This window comes from Oncorhynchus mykiss, chromosome 27 (genome assembly GCF_013265735.2).
Source record: "Oncorhynchus mykiss isolate Arlee chromosome 27, USDA_OmykA_1.1, whole genome shotgun sequence".
Classification (NCBI taxonomy): domain Eukaryota; kingdom Metazoa; phylum Chordata; class Actinopteri; order Salmoniformes; family Salmonidae; genus Oncorhynchus; species Oncorhynchus mykiss.
In genome coordinates this window covers 6888919-6907850 of record NC_048591.1, presented here as the reverse complement: position 1 = coordinate 6907850, position 18932 = coordinate 6888919, and the positions used below count along the sequence as shown (strand labels likewise).

The following is an 18932-nucleotide window of genomic DNA, read 5'->3' as shown; positions in this document are numbered from 1 at the left end:
GATAATGATTAAACACCTGTCAACTGTAGAAAAGTACTTACTCAGGCCCAATGCCCCATGAGGTCCATAAGGCCATCAATGATGCCGGCTTCTCCAGCGAACTCAACATTGGGCAGTTTTCTGAATTTCATTCCAGGAGTAGCCAGCCTTTCTGTGGAAATAAGTTGTGTTAATTCCTTTCATTCATTCGTCCATTCATTTCCAGAAAGCCGTGGATGGTTTGATGAGTCGGTGGGTTTGCACAGACAGACAGGAGGCAGGTTTTACAAGATTGATTTATTAACTATAATACAGGTCATGTAAGGCCTTGCTGTATACACCATTCCTATTGAGACAAATTACCATACTCTTAGCAAATAATGACAGCATTTTTTCTGTTTATTTTTGTACTTTTTTTTCTCCAATCTTTTATACAGGTTACATTTTTTTCCACCATTTCATTTTTTTAATCTTCTCGTCTTTAAATACTGAGAGTGGTCGAGCCCCCTCCCTTGCCTGGGCAAAAAAAATCATGCACTATACTGGGCTGGTCTCTTCACCATTCACAAAATTGTTAAAAAAAAAACGTTTATTTTTTATTATTTTTATTATTATTAAAAGAAAAAAAGAAAAACAATTCTATCACCATTGACTAAAGGGCAAAGTGTTAGACCCCCTAACATACAGATAAACAACCATTTGAATATAGTTTGCTTGTTTCTCATTTGAACTTAACAGACCACCTGTCACCGTTGTTGCAAAGCATAGAAGAAAAAGGAAAGCGACGCAGCCACAAGATCGCAGAACAAACGTCACATCTTTAATTACAATTGTTTTTTTTAGCCTCCATTTGTCGCTTTGCCTCCTCTCTCCCCCACCCTTTTTTTTTTTTGCACAGTCTTTGGCTGCCTCACAGTCTGTTCAGTATTAACACATTGATATACACAGGGAATGCCACTGGCCGGCATTCAAAAGTACCAAAGTTTGCCCCCCCCCTCCCCCTTCCCACCCCTCCTCCATCTCCCAAATAATGATCCCATTCACATCTCTCTCGCTCTCGGTCTCTCTCTCACTCTCCATCTGTGAAAAGTAAACCTATAGCTAGCTAAGGGGATAACTGTGGTCAGGTCCAGGTTACATTAAGTGGGGGTAATGACCGTGAGGAGAAATGCAGTCTCCACTGTAAGCCACGTGGTCTTTGTTTAGGGTCGAGTTACACTGACGTCTGGCTACTACTGACAGCTCAAATGACACAGACACGCCAACATGTCATATAGGTAGTGTATACTGTGTATACTGACGGGAGATCATTGGGTCGGCGTCAGGGTATAACTTCAGTGATTGGCAGGGAGGCCTGTCAGTCAAGACGATGGGAACTGGAGAGACGTGGAGACAGGCATGAGTGTGTAAAGCCGAGGGTCAAAATGAAACAAATTACATGACCTTGGTTTCACTCTTTCTAATGTGTGCGGACACACACACACACACACACTAACGATCAAACAGGTTTCTATGACAACCACACACAGAACCATGGAATTCCGCAGTCATCAACACAGATGAATAGACTGTCTGTTCTGCTCCATCCCGGAGCGTCTCTCTGGACCAGGGAACAGAGCCGTGTCAAAAGAGGGCAGGGATACCAAGCGGTGCCAACCAGGAAGTGGGATACCAATAAACATAGGATGGCACTGAGGGACTATCAACACCATTGGCTGCGTTTCAATACTCTAAACTTGCTTCCTCATTTCCTTTCCTTCGTGTGCATCCCGGTCACACTCAGCTGAATGGATGTGAACAGCTATCCTGAGCCAGCCTCAGTACAAAAACACATGACTACACATCACCAAGTACTGCCAACTAGCAGTTGCACAGCTGGACACTAGACTAGTCACTGGACTGTCTGCATCATGGACAGCTGACACGAACATCTATGTTGTCATACACTTCCTCAACACCGCACTCTGGAGAGTATATATCTGTATCAAAGTGCTGGCTGCCTAGCAACACAACAGATATGATCACCCACAGACTAATCTCAATGCAGTTCAAATGGCTTTCATCGTATAGACTCTCCATCTATGTTATATACAAATAATTCCTATTGGGCTCAATATGACCATTTGACTTGACATTCAACAGATAAATATGGGGGATTGTGCATGTAGAAAGATCTGTTACACACAAGGAGGGGGGGTAGTGTTCCGCCCATGCAGTGGTGGGTGAGGTCATAGCTGCAGTAACTATGTTGTCCACCAGATGGCAATGGTGTGTTCTCAGAGAGGTGGCTACATGACTTCACAACGCATTAGACATGGTGAGAAAGTGTTGTCGCACTTCTCACTAAAGAGGCTCCCAAAAGTGCTCTGCAGTCTCTCAATCTCAATAAACTTCAGAGAGCTCTACACTAATGATTCTCCCGCTCTCTACCATATTAGAAGCATGTGCACGCACGCACGCACGCACACACGCACACACACACACACACACACACACACACACACACAGGTCATGCTCCCATGTCTCTCCAGGCTTCCAAACCCCTCATGGGTAACAGGAGGAAGAGGGAATTCCCTGCCACCACTTCCCAATGCCCCCTGGGATCCTTAAGGGAATCGTTATGGCTGTTCCTCTCTGCCTTCCGTGTCGAAGAGCCCTAGATGCTTTTCAGAGTCCAGAGTCCATAAAGTGCATCCCTGAATCCCACCCCTTCCTCATCTATCCTAATTCTCCCTGCCAGTTATTCCCGCCCTTCACAGAAAGCAGAAGGGCCAATGAGAAGTAAGCATGGACATCTGACAGGAGGGACTTGCTGTGTGAGAGTGCATTCTGATCGGTCAGTCATCAACGGAACACTCTCCAAAACTGATCCACAGTTTGAAAATCTAAATGGAAGCATAGGGGGGAAAGAGAAAGGAAGGTTGGAACAACATTAAACATCCGGAAAGAAATGGGAGTAAAGATATCCTCTTTAATCAAAAGAAAAACAACAGTCTTCCAGCGTTGCCTGGAGGCTCGGGGGCATGGGGTCAGAGAAGACAGAAAGGAACGGAGGAGGTCTCCCAAGATGCCGAGGGTGTGAGAGCACCCAAAGTTCCGTGCTCCATCCTCCCTGCAGATCCAGTCAGTTGAGACTTTTGTTCTTGGCGTTATCTCTGGTTGTAATGGACACTGAAGCGAAGGGGGTGGGGGTTTAGGAATGAATCTATTGAAGTGGAAGCTGGTCCATGTGGGAGAGGCGAAGCCTGCCTCTAGTCCATTTCCTGGTAACAATGGTCAAATAAACGCTGAGAAGCTACTGGTTAGGTCCTCCTTCCACATTGACCCAGGATCAACCTGGGGGGGACAGGGCAGTCGCTGGCAATCCACAGCCCCATCGCGGTGAGTGGTGGTGAGGAGATGAAGGTGGGGCACTGGGGAGTGGTTTTAGAGTCCAGCTAGAAGGTCCATATAGTTCATGTTCTTCCCACACTTCCCCCAAAGATACCCTGCCTAGCTACGGTCAGAAGTTCTGAAGGGTTTTTTTTATGTTTGGGGAGGGACATGACACTTGGTGTTTCCTTGGGTGTTACTCCCTCACTGAGCCCAAATGACACGGGCTGGCGACACAGGGGTGTCCCGGGCGAGGCTGTGGGTGTCAGTGGGAGGGCAGCAGAGTGTGTGTTGGAGGGGGAGGTACTCTCTAAGGCCGCGGAGAAGGGGGCAGAATAAGTGGTAGAGAAGAGAGAAGAGTCAAGAGACTACAGTGGTATGGGAGGACAAGTCGTGGCTCTTGTGGCTCAAAAGTTTCTCTTTCCCACCCCCTCCCCTGAGTCATGTGTGTGTGTGTATATATCTTTAAACGCAATGGGGGTTGGATAACCCCCTCTCCCAACAGTTTTTCCCTATATGTACTGCATCTCACTTACCTGCTCATCTTCTCTTTTGCTTTCCCTGTCCCTAAAACTCACTCTCTTCTCTATCCCTCCATATTTCTCACCATCCCTTCAAAATCTCTCCCACTTAACGTTCTTCTCTCACCGCCCCCCCCCCCCCCCCCCCATACCTCCCTCTGAATCTCAAACTCTTTGCATCTCTCCCCCGCTAATCTCTTTATTTCCTTCCATCCCTGGCTCACAGCATGTGTTGTTCCGTGGGGGGGTGATGGGGGTGCAGGGGGGGCAGCAGGGCCTGGATGGGGGACTGGGGTGTGTGTGGCGGGGACATCTGGATATGGGGCGGCCCGTAGTGGGGGATGACGGGCGGCGTGGCGGGCATAACGTAAGGGGCCGGGGAGGGTGTGAGGGACGGAGAGCTGTAGGCCAAGGAGGAGTAGGCCGAGGTTCCCCCGTGGGAGGAGAGGGTGGCGGTGGGGGAGGCGTGCCCGCTAGGGGTGTCAGACAGGGGCTGATTGTAGAAGAAGAAAGCACACTGGTGGATGAAGGACTCGATGATTGTCTGGTAGGTCCGCGTGGCCGTCAGGGCGTCCATTGTTGTGAAGTCGGGCCGCATCAGAGTGGGCCAAAAACAGATGGACAGATTCTCACTGGTCATCAGGTTCAAACGGTTATTCTGGCTCACCCTGAGGGGGGGGGGGGGGGGGGGGGGGGGGGGGGGGGGGGGGGGGGGGGGGGGGGGGGGGGGGGGGGGAGAGAGAGAGAGGAAAAGAGGGTTAAGGAAGAGACAGACAGACAGGGAGAGAGATAGAAAACACAACGTAAATTGTTCAAGGAATCATAAAGTGACATCATCTAGAAATCTAAACTCTGCCGTGTTTGTGCCTCGACTAAATTTAAAGCTGACTCAATGGAGCCAGGGGTGTAGCGGGCAGGGTGGAAGGTCAAAGTTCGCAGGGTGGATGACCGTTACTGGAGTCAGCGCGGCCGTCACAGCTCTGTCACCCAAGCCACTCACTTGTTCAAGTGATTGATGACGTATTTGAAGACGTCATAGTTTTCCCTGGGGAAACGGCGCAGGATGTCCTTCATGGCGTGAACCCGCTGATCCCTGTCGTTGAGCTCTGATTCGGCGACAGGAGACAGGAGAGGTTAGAGAAAGAATGAAAGCACATGAATGCACACACACACAACCAGAGAAAGGTCCCACACATGCAGGGACAGGGAGGGGGAAGCATGGCACACACTGACACAAACTGAAATCACAGCTGAGAGTCAGCGTTGACTTAACAAAGCATAGCAGTGATCACACACACACACAGTTATAAACCCATACACACATGAACACACACAGGTCCTCTGAGTGTGCTGAGCCCAATGGTAGGAGTGAGTCAGACAAGCTGATATCAGCACTCCAACACAGCCTGTCTTGTGTGTCTCCATGTGAGCGAGGCAGAGTCACACGCACACACCACACACACACACACACCACACACAGCCTTTCACATGTTATCCAGCTCCTTCAAAACCCAGTTGTTTCTGTTCACTTCTTCTGCCTTCTACAGTCATACACAGCGTTCTGCAATCCATCCCGTAAGTGTTTCTTTTCTAACTAGTCTTTAAACGGTGTGTTTGTCGTGTCTCTCTCCTGCTGCAGGCTGCAGGGTTTCGTCAGGGCTTTGTCACGGCTCAAGGGCCTGGCACACACAATCCGCTCACTGAGTGACGGTCGCCCTCCAGAGTCCAGGTACATCTCTGGGCCGCGACGCTACACCTTAAATCTCCACGACGACGGATTACAAAACGCAATGGGAGTGACAGACCGGAGAGGAAAGAAGTGCACTTGTTAATCTGACATTCTGTATCATTTTGTTTGTCTTTCTTCACAGGAAATGTAGGCGTCTTCCATTGGAGGCTCCTCAAAGAGGGAAGGGGAGGACCATCCTACTCAGTGAATTTCATAAAAATAGAATAGTGAAACATTAAGCGATCCTTTTTAGTTAAAACTATACTAAATATATTCCCTTCACCAAATCATTTTTTAAAACACACTATTTTGAAGGTCTATAGTAGCATCATCAGCACTCTATAGGGTAGCACTGTGGTGTACCCTGAGGACAGCTATCTTCCGTCCTCCTCTGGGTGCATTGACTTCAGTACAAAACCTTGGAGGCTTGTGGTTCTCACCCCCTTCCATAGACTTACACAGTAATTATGACAACTTCCGGAAGACGTCCTCCAACCTATCAGAGCTCTTGCATCATGAACTGACATGTTGTCCACCCAATCAAAGGATCAGAGAATGAAATCAAATCATAACTACAGCTAGCCAGCACTGCATAAAATGTAGTTGACTCAAAGAGAGAGAAAGACAATAGTTGAATAGTTTTGAACAAATTAATTTATTAAAAAATGAAGGAGAAGCAAGAGAGAGATAGCTATATTGAGTTGTATTTCTTTTCACTGACTTAGCGAGTGAATGCAGCTAGCTAGTTTAGCCTACACAAACAACCGGCTCAAACAGAGAGGGAAACTGTTAGCTAGCTTGTTCTAGCTATCCAACACTGGAACTCGTCCAAGTCAAGGTAAGCTTTTGGTTTTATTAATTTATTGCCACCGGGGCCCACCGGTGTAACTGATAAACTGCTTGCTGCTGACTGTACACTGTACTGCATGACTGTAGCGGGTTTACAAATGTGTTAGTTCTAGTAGCTATGCTGACCACTCCGTTAATATGGTGACAACAATGTAGGCCGCTTGGAAAGTTTTTTCTCTCTCCTGGTTACAGACTGCTGATGTGTTTGCGCACTGAAGTCCACAAGCGAAGGGAAATGGTGAGAGGAGGAAGGCAGGTAGATGCGAGACGGAATTGTACAACGAGCAAAGTGATCATGCTGTTTGTATGTGGCTGCTATGAAAGGGAACTTTGTTTGCGCGTGATCAGGGGTGTGTTCATTCCGCTAAATTATTTTTTTTTTAAACGGAAGCAAACGGAATGAAACTGGGATAAACGTACCTGAATATGTCCAACAGAAACTCTTGTTTACAAGAGTTGGACTAATGTTTGCACTCTAGATCAGCTAGATGCAGGCAAGAGTGTGCAAGCCGGGATTGAATGCGTCAATATCTGTTACCTTGATTACTCACATTTCTCTCGACCTGTGCACCTACGTTGTAAACTTTCCTTCATAGGTTGTGGCAACCTCATGATGGGTATAGGGGAAAAATGTTGTATCATGTAGTCGCCTAAACCTACATACGTTACATTGAGCTGGGTGAATGGAATATGAATGACAGTCACCCAGTATGCTGTAATAGAAATAAGGCCATGCTCATAAAAAAATGTGTCCTCCATTTTAAACGGCACTGGTTTCTTCATAGAGACCAAGTAGGTTAAGCAAGAACAACCCTAAACCATTCTCTCCCCAAACCTCTTTCCCCAGCCACAGCCCCCCCCCCCCCCCCCCCCCCCCCCCACACACACACACCCCATCCCAGCCCCATGTCTTACTGAAGGCCTCCACCAGTTCAATCTGATGGCTGTAGGGCACCAGGGGTTCAGGAAGCTCAGAGAAGAAGGCCTTCATGGCCCCGGCCACCGTGTTGATGGTGAAGTCCTTCTCCACCAGGTCCAGGTTATGGTCTAGCAGGGAGACAAAGAGCGAGGGAGAGACAGAGAGCGAGGGAGAGACAGAGAGCGAGGGAGAGACAGAGAGCGAGGGAGAGACAGAGAGAGGGGATTTGTTAGAATAAGACATGGACGATACCCCTGATTTAGGATACGATCTGCAAGACACAACATTATGAAACACACACACACACACACAAAAAAGTCTGCCTTAAACTCATCAGTTTTACTGCTATAGTATCACCCCACCCGGTGATAGACTACAATACCCGAATAAACAAACCCCAACACCAGCGCGCAAAGTTCTGCATAACGGGATAAGCAGGTAGAAGGAACTACGCCCAATTGGCTGCGGCTTCTCAGTGAGTCTCTGTCAGCATAAGGGACCGCGTGGGAGAGAGTGGGAACAAAGTTTGCGGCACCAGAAGCAAACTGATGATTAAAACGATAAACCAAGAGGAATCGCAGACGACCCCTGCACCGCTGACACGGGCTTGTTGTACAAAACACAGAGAAAGAGAAGGAGTGTGAGAGAAGGAAGGGGGAGAAGGATAAGAAAATGAGACTATCCAGAAACCCTTCTCGGATTACTCTCTCCCATCTATGACAAACGTAGAGAGAGAGAGATCTAGGGAGACGGGGGGGGGGGGGGGGGGGAATTGACAGTGGCAGACAGTTAGATAGACTGCGATGGTGAGGGGTTAGCAAGGAAGGATGAAAAAGAGATGGAAAAAAAGAGGACCCGTGGAGTGTATAACAGAACAGCTTCAGTGATAACACTGGTCCCAAGTCAGTTCTGACCCAGTAATGCCTAGAGCTCTACGGTTCAGACCGGTTCCGAGACCAGGCCAGGCCTCCGAGTGAGCTCCAGATCTCAGTGCTCCTAAAGCCCGGCTCAGATACAACAGCCGACGTGAGGAGGGACGAGACAAAACTGGCCAGGAGACGAGCGGTTGAGACTGTTTCCATGGTAACAGTGGCTCAATGACTCGGTAGAACTTTGAGACAGCGTTTCCACTTGTCGTAGCACGGTGTTGTAGAAAACAAGTATCGTGAAATACATGCATCAGAAACCGGGCGCCTTTTGTGACTTGTCGGATAAATGTCAGCAAACTAGGCTCACTAACAGCAGCAAAATAACTAGCTAGCAGTCTGCCTGACTAAACGCAGAACGTCAGCACACTGCTCTCTGATTGGCTAAACGGATCTGTCTCCTCCCAAGTCTTTAGCTAAGATTTGACATGTTGAACCTCCAACAACCGACATGAGACGTTCTAAAACTAGACGGTTCAGATCAAGAAAACTTCATTCCATAACTGCATAAAACCGTCTTGTCTCGGCTGTTGTATCTCAACTGGATTTTTAGGTCCCTCCAACACAACAGGTGTGTTGTTCTATCGCTATAGGTTACCCGTGCTGTGAGGGGTGGCTAGGCAATAGCTGATTTGTGGCTATGGGTTACCTGTGCTTTAAGGGGTGGCTAGGTAATAGCTGATTTGTGGCTATGGGTTACCTGTGCTTTTAAGGGGTGGCTAGGTAATAGCTGATTTGTGGCTATGGTCTACCTGTGCTGTGAGGGGTGGCTAAGCAATAGCTGATTTGTGGCTATGGTCTACCTGTGCTGTGAGGGGTGGCTAAGCAATAGCTGATTTGTGGCTATGGTCTACCTGTGCTGTATTTGTAATTGTATTGTCACCTTGGTCTAGCGTCCTGATCGATTGGACACAGGACTTCGCTTCTGATTACCTCAGCCGTATTCAGCTTTACTGATGTGCAGTGGTATGTGCAGTGGTATATACCAGCAAGCATGCTTCATTAACCAAACCAATCTGGAGGTAATTAACGACCCACACCACACAAACTCATGGACACACACACAGAAGCTACGCTACGGAGGAAGGCCTCTCCTTCCTGTAGATCAATGCTACAGATGCTCCCAGGTTAATTAGGTGGATCCATTGGACAACAGGCTTCTGGATAGATACAACACACTAACACTGCACCTCTGTGGCCTGTTTGTGCCGAGGTATGGGAGTGTGTTTCTGCGTATTGGTGAGTTTGTGTGTGTGCATAGGTCAGTATGTGTACATGTAGACACCGACTACAGGTGGCATGGGGTCTGACAACCCTACAATAATTACACTCAGTGGCCAGTGTACTAGGTACACCCATCAAGTACCGGGTCAGTCGCCCCTTTTCCTCCAGAACAACCTGAATTCTTTGGGGCATGGAAATATTACTCAATTGGTATAAAAGGGACCTAATGTGTGCCAGGAAAACATTTCCCACACCATTACACCAGGATGGGACCATGGACTCATACTGCTAAGGCCAAATCCTGACTCTGCCATCAGCATGACGCAACAGGAACCAGGATTCGTCGGTCTAGTCAATGTTTTTCCACTCCTCAATTGTCCAGTGTTGGTGATCACGTGCCAACTGGAGCAGCTGATAGGAGTGGAACCCAGTGTGGTCGTCTGCCGTAATAGCCCATCGGTGACAAGGACCGATGAGTTGTGCGTTTACAAAATGCCGTTCAGCACACCACTGTTGTACTGCACCGTTAGTTGCCTGTGGCCCGCCTGTTAGCTTGCAGGATTCTTTCCATTCCCCTTCGACTGATCATCAACGAGCTGTTTTCACCCACAGGACTGCCCCTGACTGGATGTTTTTTGTTTGGCGCGCCATTCTCAGTAACCCTAGATGTTTTGTTATTTTGGCCTAGCACTACACAGCTGATTCAAATGATCAAAACTTGATGATTAGTTGATTATTTGAATCAGCTGTGTAGTGGTAGGGCAAAAACCTTCAACGTGCACCCCTCTGGGTCCCGAGGACCGAGTTTGGGAATCCCTACCCTAGACACTGTCGTGTGTGAAAAGCCCAGGAGGCTGGTCATTTCTGAGATACATACCACACTCAGTCACAGAGGTCACTTGTTTCGCCCATTCTAACCTTCAATCGAACAGTAGCTGAATGCCTCGATGCCTGTCTGCCTGCTTTATATAGCAAGCCGCGGCCACATGACTCACTGTCTGTAGGAGCAAAACATCTTTGTGAACGAGGTGGTGTACCTAATAAACTGGCCACTGTGTGTAATTTGTAGCATACTGTTGACAATTCATATTGTTGGTGGGTGTGGGTTTTGTATTCAATGTCTGCGGTCAAAAGAGAGGTTCTGGTGACTCACCCTGGTCAAACTGCCTCTGCATGCTCTCCATTTCTGACTTGTTCCCACTCACCCTGTAGATCCCTTCAGTAGTGATACCTGAGAGAAGAGAGAGAGGAGACAGGAGCGAGAGCGAGAGAGCAGAGAGAGAGAGAGAGAGAGAGAGAGAGAGAGAGAGAGAGATAACAGTGAGAGAGAGATGAGAGAGAAGAGAAGCGGAGAGAAGAGAGATTCAGTACACTTTATCCACAACGGCACACTTTACTTTCAACATAAAATTTTTCATCCATCCAACTCACAGTCAGAACACACACACACACAGACATCAATAACAACACAAGTCCTCCTATAGCCTCTGTGTAAGGACTTCCAATAGAAAGTGCTGATAGAAGCAGTGTTCTATGCAAAGGTTGTGGAGTAATGAAACAACAGACACAGTGGAGACTATTAGTGGCCTGGCCTTGTGTGTGTGTCCCCCCCAACCCGAGACAGAACATAAGCACTATCAATGAAACTCATAAAGCGTCAGTGCAGGCTTGCAGAAAGTGTTCCGGTGGGGCTTCTATAGTTCAAGATCCATAAACATGACTTAATGAACTCTGGTCCCATTTGTTCATCATCCCTCTCTTTCTCCTCCCCTATTTGCTCATCATCTTCTCCTCTCTCTGCAATCCATGCCTTTACCACAGACATGGAGAGGACAAGGGTGTGGACAGACAGTGAGTGAGAGAGAGCGAGAGAGAGGGAGGGAGGGAGGGAGACAAGGAGACAAATCCAGAGACAGGGAGAGGTGGTTGGAAAGGAGGCATCGATCCCCTCCTTCTGCAGATCAATTATCCACAAAAGCTTTTCTAGCCAGACTCCAGGGGAACAAGGGATGGAGAGAGAGATAGAGGGGAGGAGGGAGACAGAGGGAAAACGGAGGGGAGACATGGAGTGAGTGGAGGAAGAGAGAAATAGAAGAGAATAAGAAAAGGAGAGGAGGAAGAGACATACTACATCATAATACATGCCATTTAGCAGAGGCTTTTATCCAAAGCGACTTACAAGAGTGAGTGCAAACACTTTCGCATTAGTGGCCTCAGCAGGATCCGGACCCACGACCCTGGCATAGGGCTGTTCTAGTTACCGTCACACCGGCAGTCACGAGGCATGAACAGAGTCACGAGCCACGACCGCAATCAAATTCCACGTGACCGCTGGAGTCCCGGGTAACTAGTCTTCACCAAAACACCGCTCTGATGCTGCTGCTGGTCATTAGTAGCCTACCAAACTGGCTAACGGTCAGTCGCTAATGGCCTGGTACTCAGGGCTCTATTGTCCCTCTAAACACTCTTGACATCAATGCAAATACAATCAAATCAATCAAACACTTAATTAGAGCTCTGGCATTCAGAGTTTGACCGGAATAGGATCACCTGTCGCGCAGCGAGACAGCTCCTCATAGCTGCTTGATGCATGGAATGAAATAAGTGTTCCTATAGCCCAATGTTGTGCAACATTTCTATAGGCTATGCTATGCAATTGCGTGAGAAAATAGAGGTTTCCCTGAGTGTGCTGCGCTGTGCCCTTCTCCCTGAGTGTGCTGCGTTGTGCCCTTCTCCCTGAGTGTGCTGCGTTGTGCCCTTCTCCCTGAGTGTGCTGCGTTGTGCCCTTCTCCCTGAGTGTGCTGCGTTGTGCCCTTCTCCCTGAGCGTGCTGCGTTGTGCCCTTCTCCCTGAGTGTGCTGCGTTGTGCCCTTCTCCCTGAGTGTGCTGCGTTGTGCCCTTCTCCCTGAGTGTGCTGCGCTGTGCCCTTCTCCCTGAGTGTGCTGCATGGGCTCTTCTCCCTGAGTGTGCTGCGTTGTGCCCTTCTCCCTGAGCGTGCTGCGTTGTGCCCTTCTCCCTGAGTGTGCTGCGTTGTGCCCTTCTCCCTGAGTGTGCTGCGTTGTGCCCTTCTCCCTGAGTGTGCTGCGCTGTGCCCTTCTCCCTGAGTGTGCTGCATGGGCTCTTCTCCCTGAGTGTGCTGCGTTGTGCCCTTCTCCCTGAGTGTGCTGCGTTGTGCCCTTCTCCCTGAGTGTGCTGCATTGTGCCCTTCTCCCTGAGTGTGCTGTGCTGTGCCCTTCTACCTGTGTGCTGCGTTGTGCCCTTCTCCCTGAGTGTGCTGCGTTGTGCCCTTCTCCCTGAGTGTGCTGCGCTGTGCCCTTCTCCCTGAGTGTGCTGCGCTGTGCCCTTCTCCCTGAGTGTGCTGCATTGTGCCCTTCTCCCTGAGTGTGCTGCACTGTGCCCTTCTCCCTGAGTGTGCTGCGTTGTGCCCTTCTCCCTGAGTGTGCTGCATTGTGCCCTTCTCCCTGAGTGTGCTGTGCTGTGCCCTTCTACCTGAGTGTGCTGTGTTGTGCCCTTCTCCCTGAGTGTGCTGCGTTGTGCCCTTCTCCCTGAGTGTGCTGCGCTGTGCCCTTCTCCTTGAGTGTGCTGCGTTGTGCCCTTCTCCCTGAGTGTGCTGCGTTGTGCCCTTCTCCCTGAGTGTGCTGCGCTGTGCCCTTCTACCTGTGTGCTGCGTTGTGCCCTTCTCCCTGAGTGTGCTGCATGGGCTCTTCTCCCTGAGTGTGCTGCGTTGTGCCCTTCTCCCTGAGTGTGCTGCGTTGTGCCCTTCTCCCTGAGTGTGCTGCATTGTGCCCTTCTCCCTGAGTGTGCTGCGCTGTGCCCTTCTACCTGTGTGCTGCGTTGTGCCCTTCTCCCTGAGTGTGCTGCGTTGTGCCCTTCTCCCTGAGTGTGCTGCGCTGTGCCCTTCTCCCTGAGTGTGCTGCGCTGTGCCCTTCTCCCTGAGTGTGCTGACCAATCCGAAGCGTCTCTCACTCCCACGGCTCTCCCTCACGTGATCCAGTCTTTCTCACAGGCTACAAGTTAAGACAGACACATCGGGGGACGCAACTGCGCGCGTCCTTATCCAATTCCGAGGTGTGTATTGAAGATATTGGATGAACTGTCCACATGTACTTTTCGTCAGCCAACAAGATGAGTAGGCCTAAAGAAAAGCAAAAGCACTAGCTTATGTCAATCTACTATCCCCAGTAGTACAAAAGTCCCTATTCTATTCTGTGCAAGAAATAAATAATTCACATTATAAGCACAGCAATGTGCACATGGTAGTAGACTATAAGCGCAAATGTTCCATTAGCGGAAAACACCATTATCAAATGTGACCGCAAATTATGCATGCATTTTCATGGTGAAAATGTCCAAAACTTGAAACTCATGCGCTGCTTGTGGATTAATGTGCTTCATTTTAAAACCTCTCTAGGCTAGGGGGCGGTATTTTCATGTCCGGATGAAAAGCGTGCCCAAAGTAAACTGCCTGCTACTCAGGTCCAGAAGCTAGGATATGCATGTTATTAGTATATTTGGATAGAGAACACTCTGAAGTTTCTAAAACGGTTTGAATAATGTCTGTGAGTATAACAGAACTTATTTGTCAGGCGAAACCCTGAGGACAAACCATCCAGATTTTTTTTTTGAGGTCACTCTCTTTTCAATTTTCTATGTGGATCTAGATTTCTAAGGCACTTGCTTGCAGTTCCTATTGCTTCCACTAGATGTCAACAGTCTTTAGAAATCGGTTGATGTTTTTCCTTTTTGTAATGAAGTAGGGCTGTTCAGAACGAGGGTCGAGTCTAGTGTAGTGTTTGGGGAGCGCGACCTGAAAGCTCGCTCCACTTTGTTTTTATCCACTATTGAACGCAGTTTATCCCGTCTTAAATTTGATTGATTATTTACGTTAAAAAAAAATACCTAAAGTTGTATTAGGAAAGTTGTTTGAAATGTTTGGACAAAGATTACAGGTAACTTATTAGATATTTTGTAGTCATGTTGCGTGAGTTGAAACTAATTTAATTTGAATTTGCCGCTCTGCCATTTCAACGGATGTTGTCAAATCGATCCCGTTAACGGGATTTGATCCCTAAGAAGTTTAAAGAAGTTATTTGGCCACTTTATTTATGATACAAACCTTATTAAAACATTGGCCTATGGGCTAGGCTACATGAGGTGTGTGACTATGATTTGAACAAGTCGCAGCAAAAAAAAAGGCATAGTTTCTTATGCTGGGCATCATTCACAAGTGATAATGTATCATTCACAAGTGATAATGTATCATTCACAAGTGATAATGTATCATTCACAAGTGATAATGTATCATTCACAAGTGATAATGTATCATTCACAAGTGATAATGTATCATTCACAAGTGATAATGTATCATTCACAAGTGATAATGTATCATTCACAAGTGACAGGCTAATATTGTCACCCATCAGACTATTCTTGATTTAATCTTCTCTTTACATATACTAAATAATATATGTGTGACATTTGTCTGGATGTAAAATGGACCATTATCATGCACCTGTATAGAAACATGTCATACATGCACTGAAATAGTGAATGGAGGACACTTTTCCCCGTGGTTCATGTTCATGCCAGCCAGGTAGGCTATAGTCCTGTTGTAAATATAAGCAATGTGCTTAAGCTGATGGGATCCTCTTTTTATTAGTCACTATTACTCTGTTTTCGCTCGCAAGTGCATAGCCTACATAAATGTTGCGCAACATGGGCTCTCATGCAGTTTGATTAGATTTTCAAATGCATTTGCATTGACGTCATAGTGATTAGAGGGACATTAGAGTGATGAGTACCAGGCAGTTAGCAAGTTTGGTAGGATACTAATGACCAGCAGCAGCATCGGAACTTGGAGAAGCCTAATTACCGTGAATTTGACTGCCTTCATGACTTGTGACCGCCAACAGCCAATTTGTGTCAAGAACTGCAACGCTGCTGGATTTTTCACGCTCAACAGTTTCTAGTGGGTATCAAGAATGATCCACTGCCCAAAGGACATCCAGCAAACTTGATACAACTGTGGGAAGCAATGGAGTCAACATGGGCCAGCATCCCTGTGGAATTCTTTCGACACCTTGCAGAGTCAATGCCCTGGCAAATTGAGGCAGTTCTTGGGGGCAAGTGTTCCTAATGTTTGGTATACACCTCCCTCTGTCCGGGCGTAGCGTCGGACGGAGCCACAGTGTCTCCCAAACCCCCTGGTCTCAGTATCTATGCTGCAATAGTCTGTGCAGGGGGGCTAGGGTCAGTCTGTCCTCTCTGGTGTAATTACCTTGTCTTATCTAGTGACTGGTGTGAACTTAAGTATGCTCCTTCTAATTCTCTCATCTCTTTCTCCCCCCTCCCGGAGGACCTGAGCCCTAGGACCATCTAGTCTGACGACTCCTAGCCGTGCCAGTCTCCAGTCCCGTCCGCCTGGATGTGCTGCTGCTCCAGTTTCAAATGTTCTGCCTGTGGCTATGGATCCCTGACCTGTTCACCAAACGTTCTACCTTTTCCCGGACCTGCTGTTTTCGACTCTCTCCTCCTCTTCCTCCCCTGCTGTGTCGACCTTTGAATGTTTGGCTATGAAAAGCCAACTGACATTTACTCCTGAGGTACTGACCTGACCTAAAACCACTGTGATTATTATTTGACCCTGCTGGTCATCTATGAACGTTTGAACAAATCTTGAAGAACGATCTGGCCTTAATGGCCATGTACTCTTATAATCTCCACCCGGCACAGCCAGGAAAGGACTGGCCACCCCTCAGAGTCTGGTTCCTCTCTAGGCTTCTTCCTAGGTCCCTGCCTTTCTAGGGATTTTTTCCTAGCCACCGTGTTTCTACATCTGCATTGCTTGCTCTTCGTGGTTTAACGCTGGGTTTCTGTATAAGCATTTTGTGATTTAACAGGGCTTTACAAATACATGTAATTTGATACATTGGTAGGTTATATGTAAAGACTAGATTAAACTGAGAATAGTCTGATGGGTGAGAATACTATGACATGCTTGTCAAATTGTGAATGAGAGACTGATGAAGTGTGTGCAGCCTGTGCAAGAATCAGAGCAGAGCCCATGTCTCTCATGCAACTTTATAATGTATTACAAGTCAAAACATGTAGCCTAATGTTTGTATCACAACTAAAGTTGCATAAATATCTAAACTAAGCGTATAGAAGGACCTGTTTCTTTGTGAACCGCTCAACACGGGATAGCCGCATGAGCGCACTCCCATCTACCCAAATCGTTTCTGAAAAACATCATTTACATTTTATTCAGCTTTGTTCAAATGTATTCTTCTTACTCTAAAATAATGCCCTTGGAAATTATAGGCAAATCTTGTCTGCTAAATCAACTAGTATAGCCCACAGCCATATGGCATAACCAGATCAGGGCATAACAAAGACGACTCAGAATATTCTGTCCTCCTTCATTACATGTTTGTTTTTTTAGACCTGCCTAAAATAAATCATGGATTTATTGTTATGGTGTAGGCATGACAATCAACGGCTGACAAAATGTAATGACCGCCACAGCCCTACTCTGGCATGCTACCTTCACGCTCGTACCATACAGAGCCAGAGTGAGGCAACAAGGACAGGGGAGGGAGGGGGAGAGAGATATAGACATGGGGGAGGATGGCAGTCACAATGCAGAGGTCAGAGAGCGTGATGTAGAGGTTAACTTCCATCACCTTCTTTGTTCTGAGAGGAGCGCTGGGCCGGTTTCCTTTCATCTGTAGCGACCGGGGTCAAACCAAACTCGAGCACTTCCTGTGTACAGGTAACCTACATCCTGTCTGAGCGATCATCTCTCGCTTCTACAGGACTATTCCATCTTACCACATAATCATGACAATATTAAATTCGCATTTCATTTCCTTCCCCTCGTCTCACCCATTTCTCTTCCATCTACAGTATAACATCGACACCATTAAGTAACGTCCCAAACACATACATCCATGATAAGCACTAAACATGTGTGAACAGCTCTCTCTCGCTTCCCAACACTCATTCATCGATACAATTCATGACTACTGCTGTGAAAAGCAAAAACACTCACTCCACAGACAGACAGACGGACGGACGGACGGACGGACGAGAGAGAGAGAGAGAGAAAGAGAGAGAGAGAGAAAGAGAGAGGGGCAGTTGGCTCCGGCGTTGGCTTACGGAGGCGCGATGGCACAGCGTCTCGGACAAGGGTCAGACTGATCCTCAGCCTAGATGTGGGGTGTGTCTCAGGGCCCCGTCGCCGCCGGCAACAAGCAGCCGTATTCACAGGCCACCACGGAGACACGCCATCACTGGCTGCTGCCCTTTACGTCACTGTGGAGCCCGCTAGAACGAGGAGACGTGCCCACGCAGGCTAACACACATTCGCCATCTCAATACCCACAAGGAGAACACAGAACTCACCGAGTGGCAACAGAAGCACTACTCCGTATGGAGACTTGAGGAAAGGATGGAGAGAGAGAGAGAGAGAGAGAGAGAGAGACGGTGAGAGAGAGAGACGGTGAGAGAGAGAGAGAGAGAGAGAGAGAGAGAGAGAGAGAGAGAGACGGTGAGAGAGAGACGGTGAGAGAGAGAGCCGGTGAGAGAGAGAGACGGTGAAAGAGAGAGAGAGAGAGAGAGAGAGAGAGAGACGGTGAAAGAGAGAGAGACGGTGAGAGAGAGAGAGAGAGAGAGAGAGAGAGAGACGGTGAGAGAGAGACGGTGAGAGAGAGAGGGAGAGAGAAAGAGACGGTGAGAGAGAGAGAGAGAGAGACGGTGAGAGAGAGACGGTGAGAGAGAGAGACGGTGAGAGAGAGAGACGGTGAAAGAGAGAGAGAGAGAGAGAGAGAGAGAGAGAGAGAGAAAGTAAGACGAGAGGAAAAGGAGTGGGAGCGCAAAAGGGAAGACGTTCAAAAAGGGGAATACGGAATAAAAGAGAATAGCAGTGGCAAAAGTGTGAGAGGGATGTGGGTAACGAGAGGGAGGACAGAGGGAGAGACTGGTGGAGGACGAGTGGGGGTGGAGAGAGCGCCCTTACACAGACATTGAGAGGGGGATGGACGAAGGATAAGAGAGGCTGTGTATAGGACTGCAGACAACAGTAGGCTGCTCAGACAACAGTAGGGTGGGTATGTATTTTTGGTATAGGGTGAGGGAGAGGGGAAGGATGTCGGTCTGCTCCATAACGACACTTATCCCCCGAACGCCCTGGACACCTTTAGAGTTACAGTCATAGGAGAGTCCTCTGCCTCTCCTCTGTCATACACAACAAAAAGGTGGGGGAACAAGAAAGACACAGGCACACATACACTCACACACAGTGAGACACGCGCACACCCACGCACACACAAACGCACATTTGACCCCTGACTAAGTTCATTTTACAGCAATAATATTACAGTACACTACCGTAATAAGAAAAAGACACTGTAGATA

At 48.0% G+C, this 18932-nt stretch overlaps 1 protein-coding gene across 3 annotated transcripts in view; it reads right to left on the bottom strand.

The window, feature by feature from the left end:
* Positions 1-261: 261 nt before the first annotated feature.
* The window catches only part of arhgap35a (Rho GTPase activating protein 35a), a 94741-nt gene continuing 76070 nt past the window's right edge, over positions 262-18932 (bottom strand). For all 3 annotated transcript variants that reach the window (XM_036965837.1, XM_036965836.1, XM_036965835.1), the window contains exons 4-7: positions 10673-10750; positions 7366-7497; positions 4873-4978; positions 262-4540 (exon numbers count right to left, since the gene is read on the bottom strand). In XM_036965837.1, the coding sequence (XP_036821732.1) occupies positions 4093-4540; positions 4873-4978; positions 7366-7497; positions 10673-10750 (764 nt within the window). In that variant the 3' untranslated portion in view covers positions 262-4092. The remainder of the gene's footprint in view (positions 4541-4872; positions 4979-7365; positions 7498-10672; positions 10751-18932) is intronic.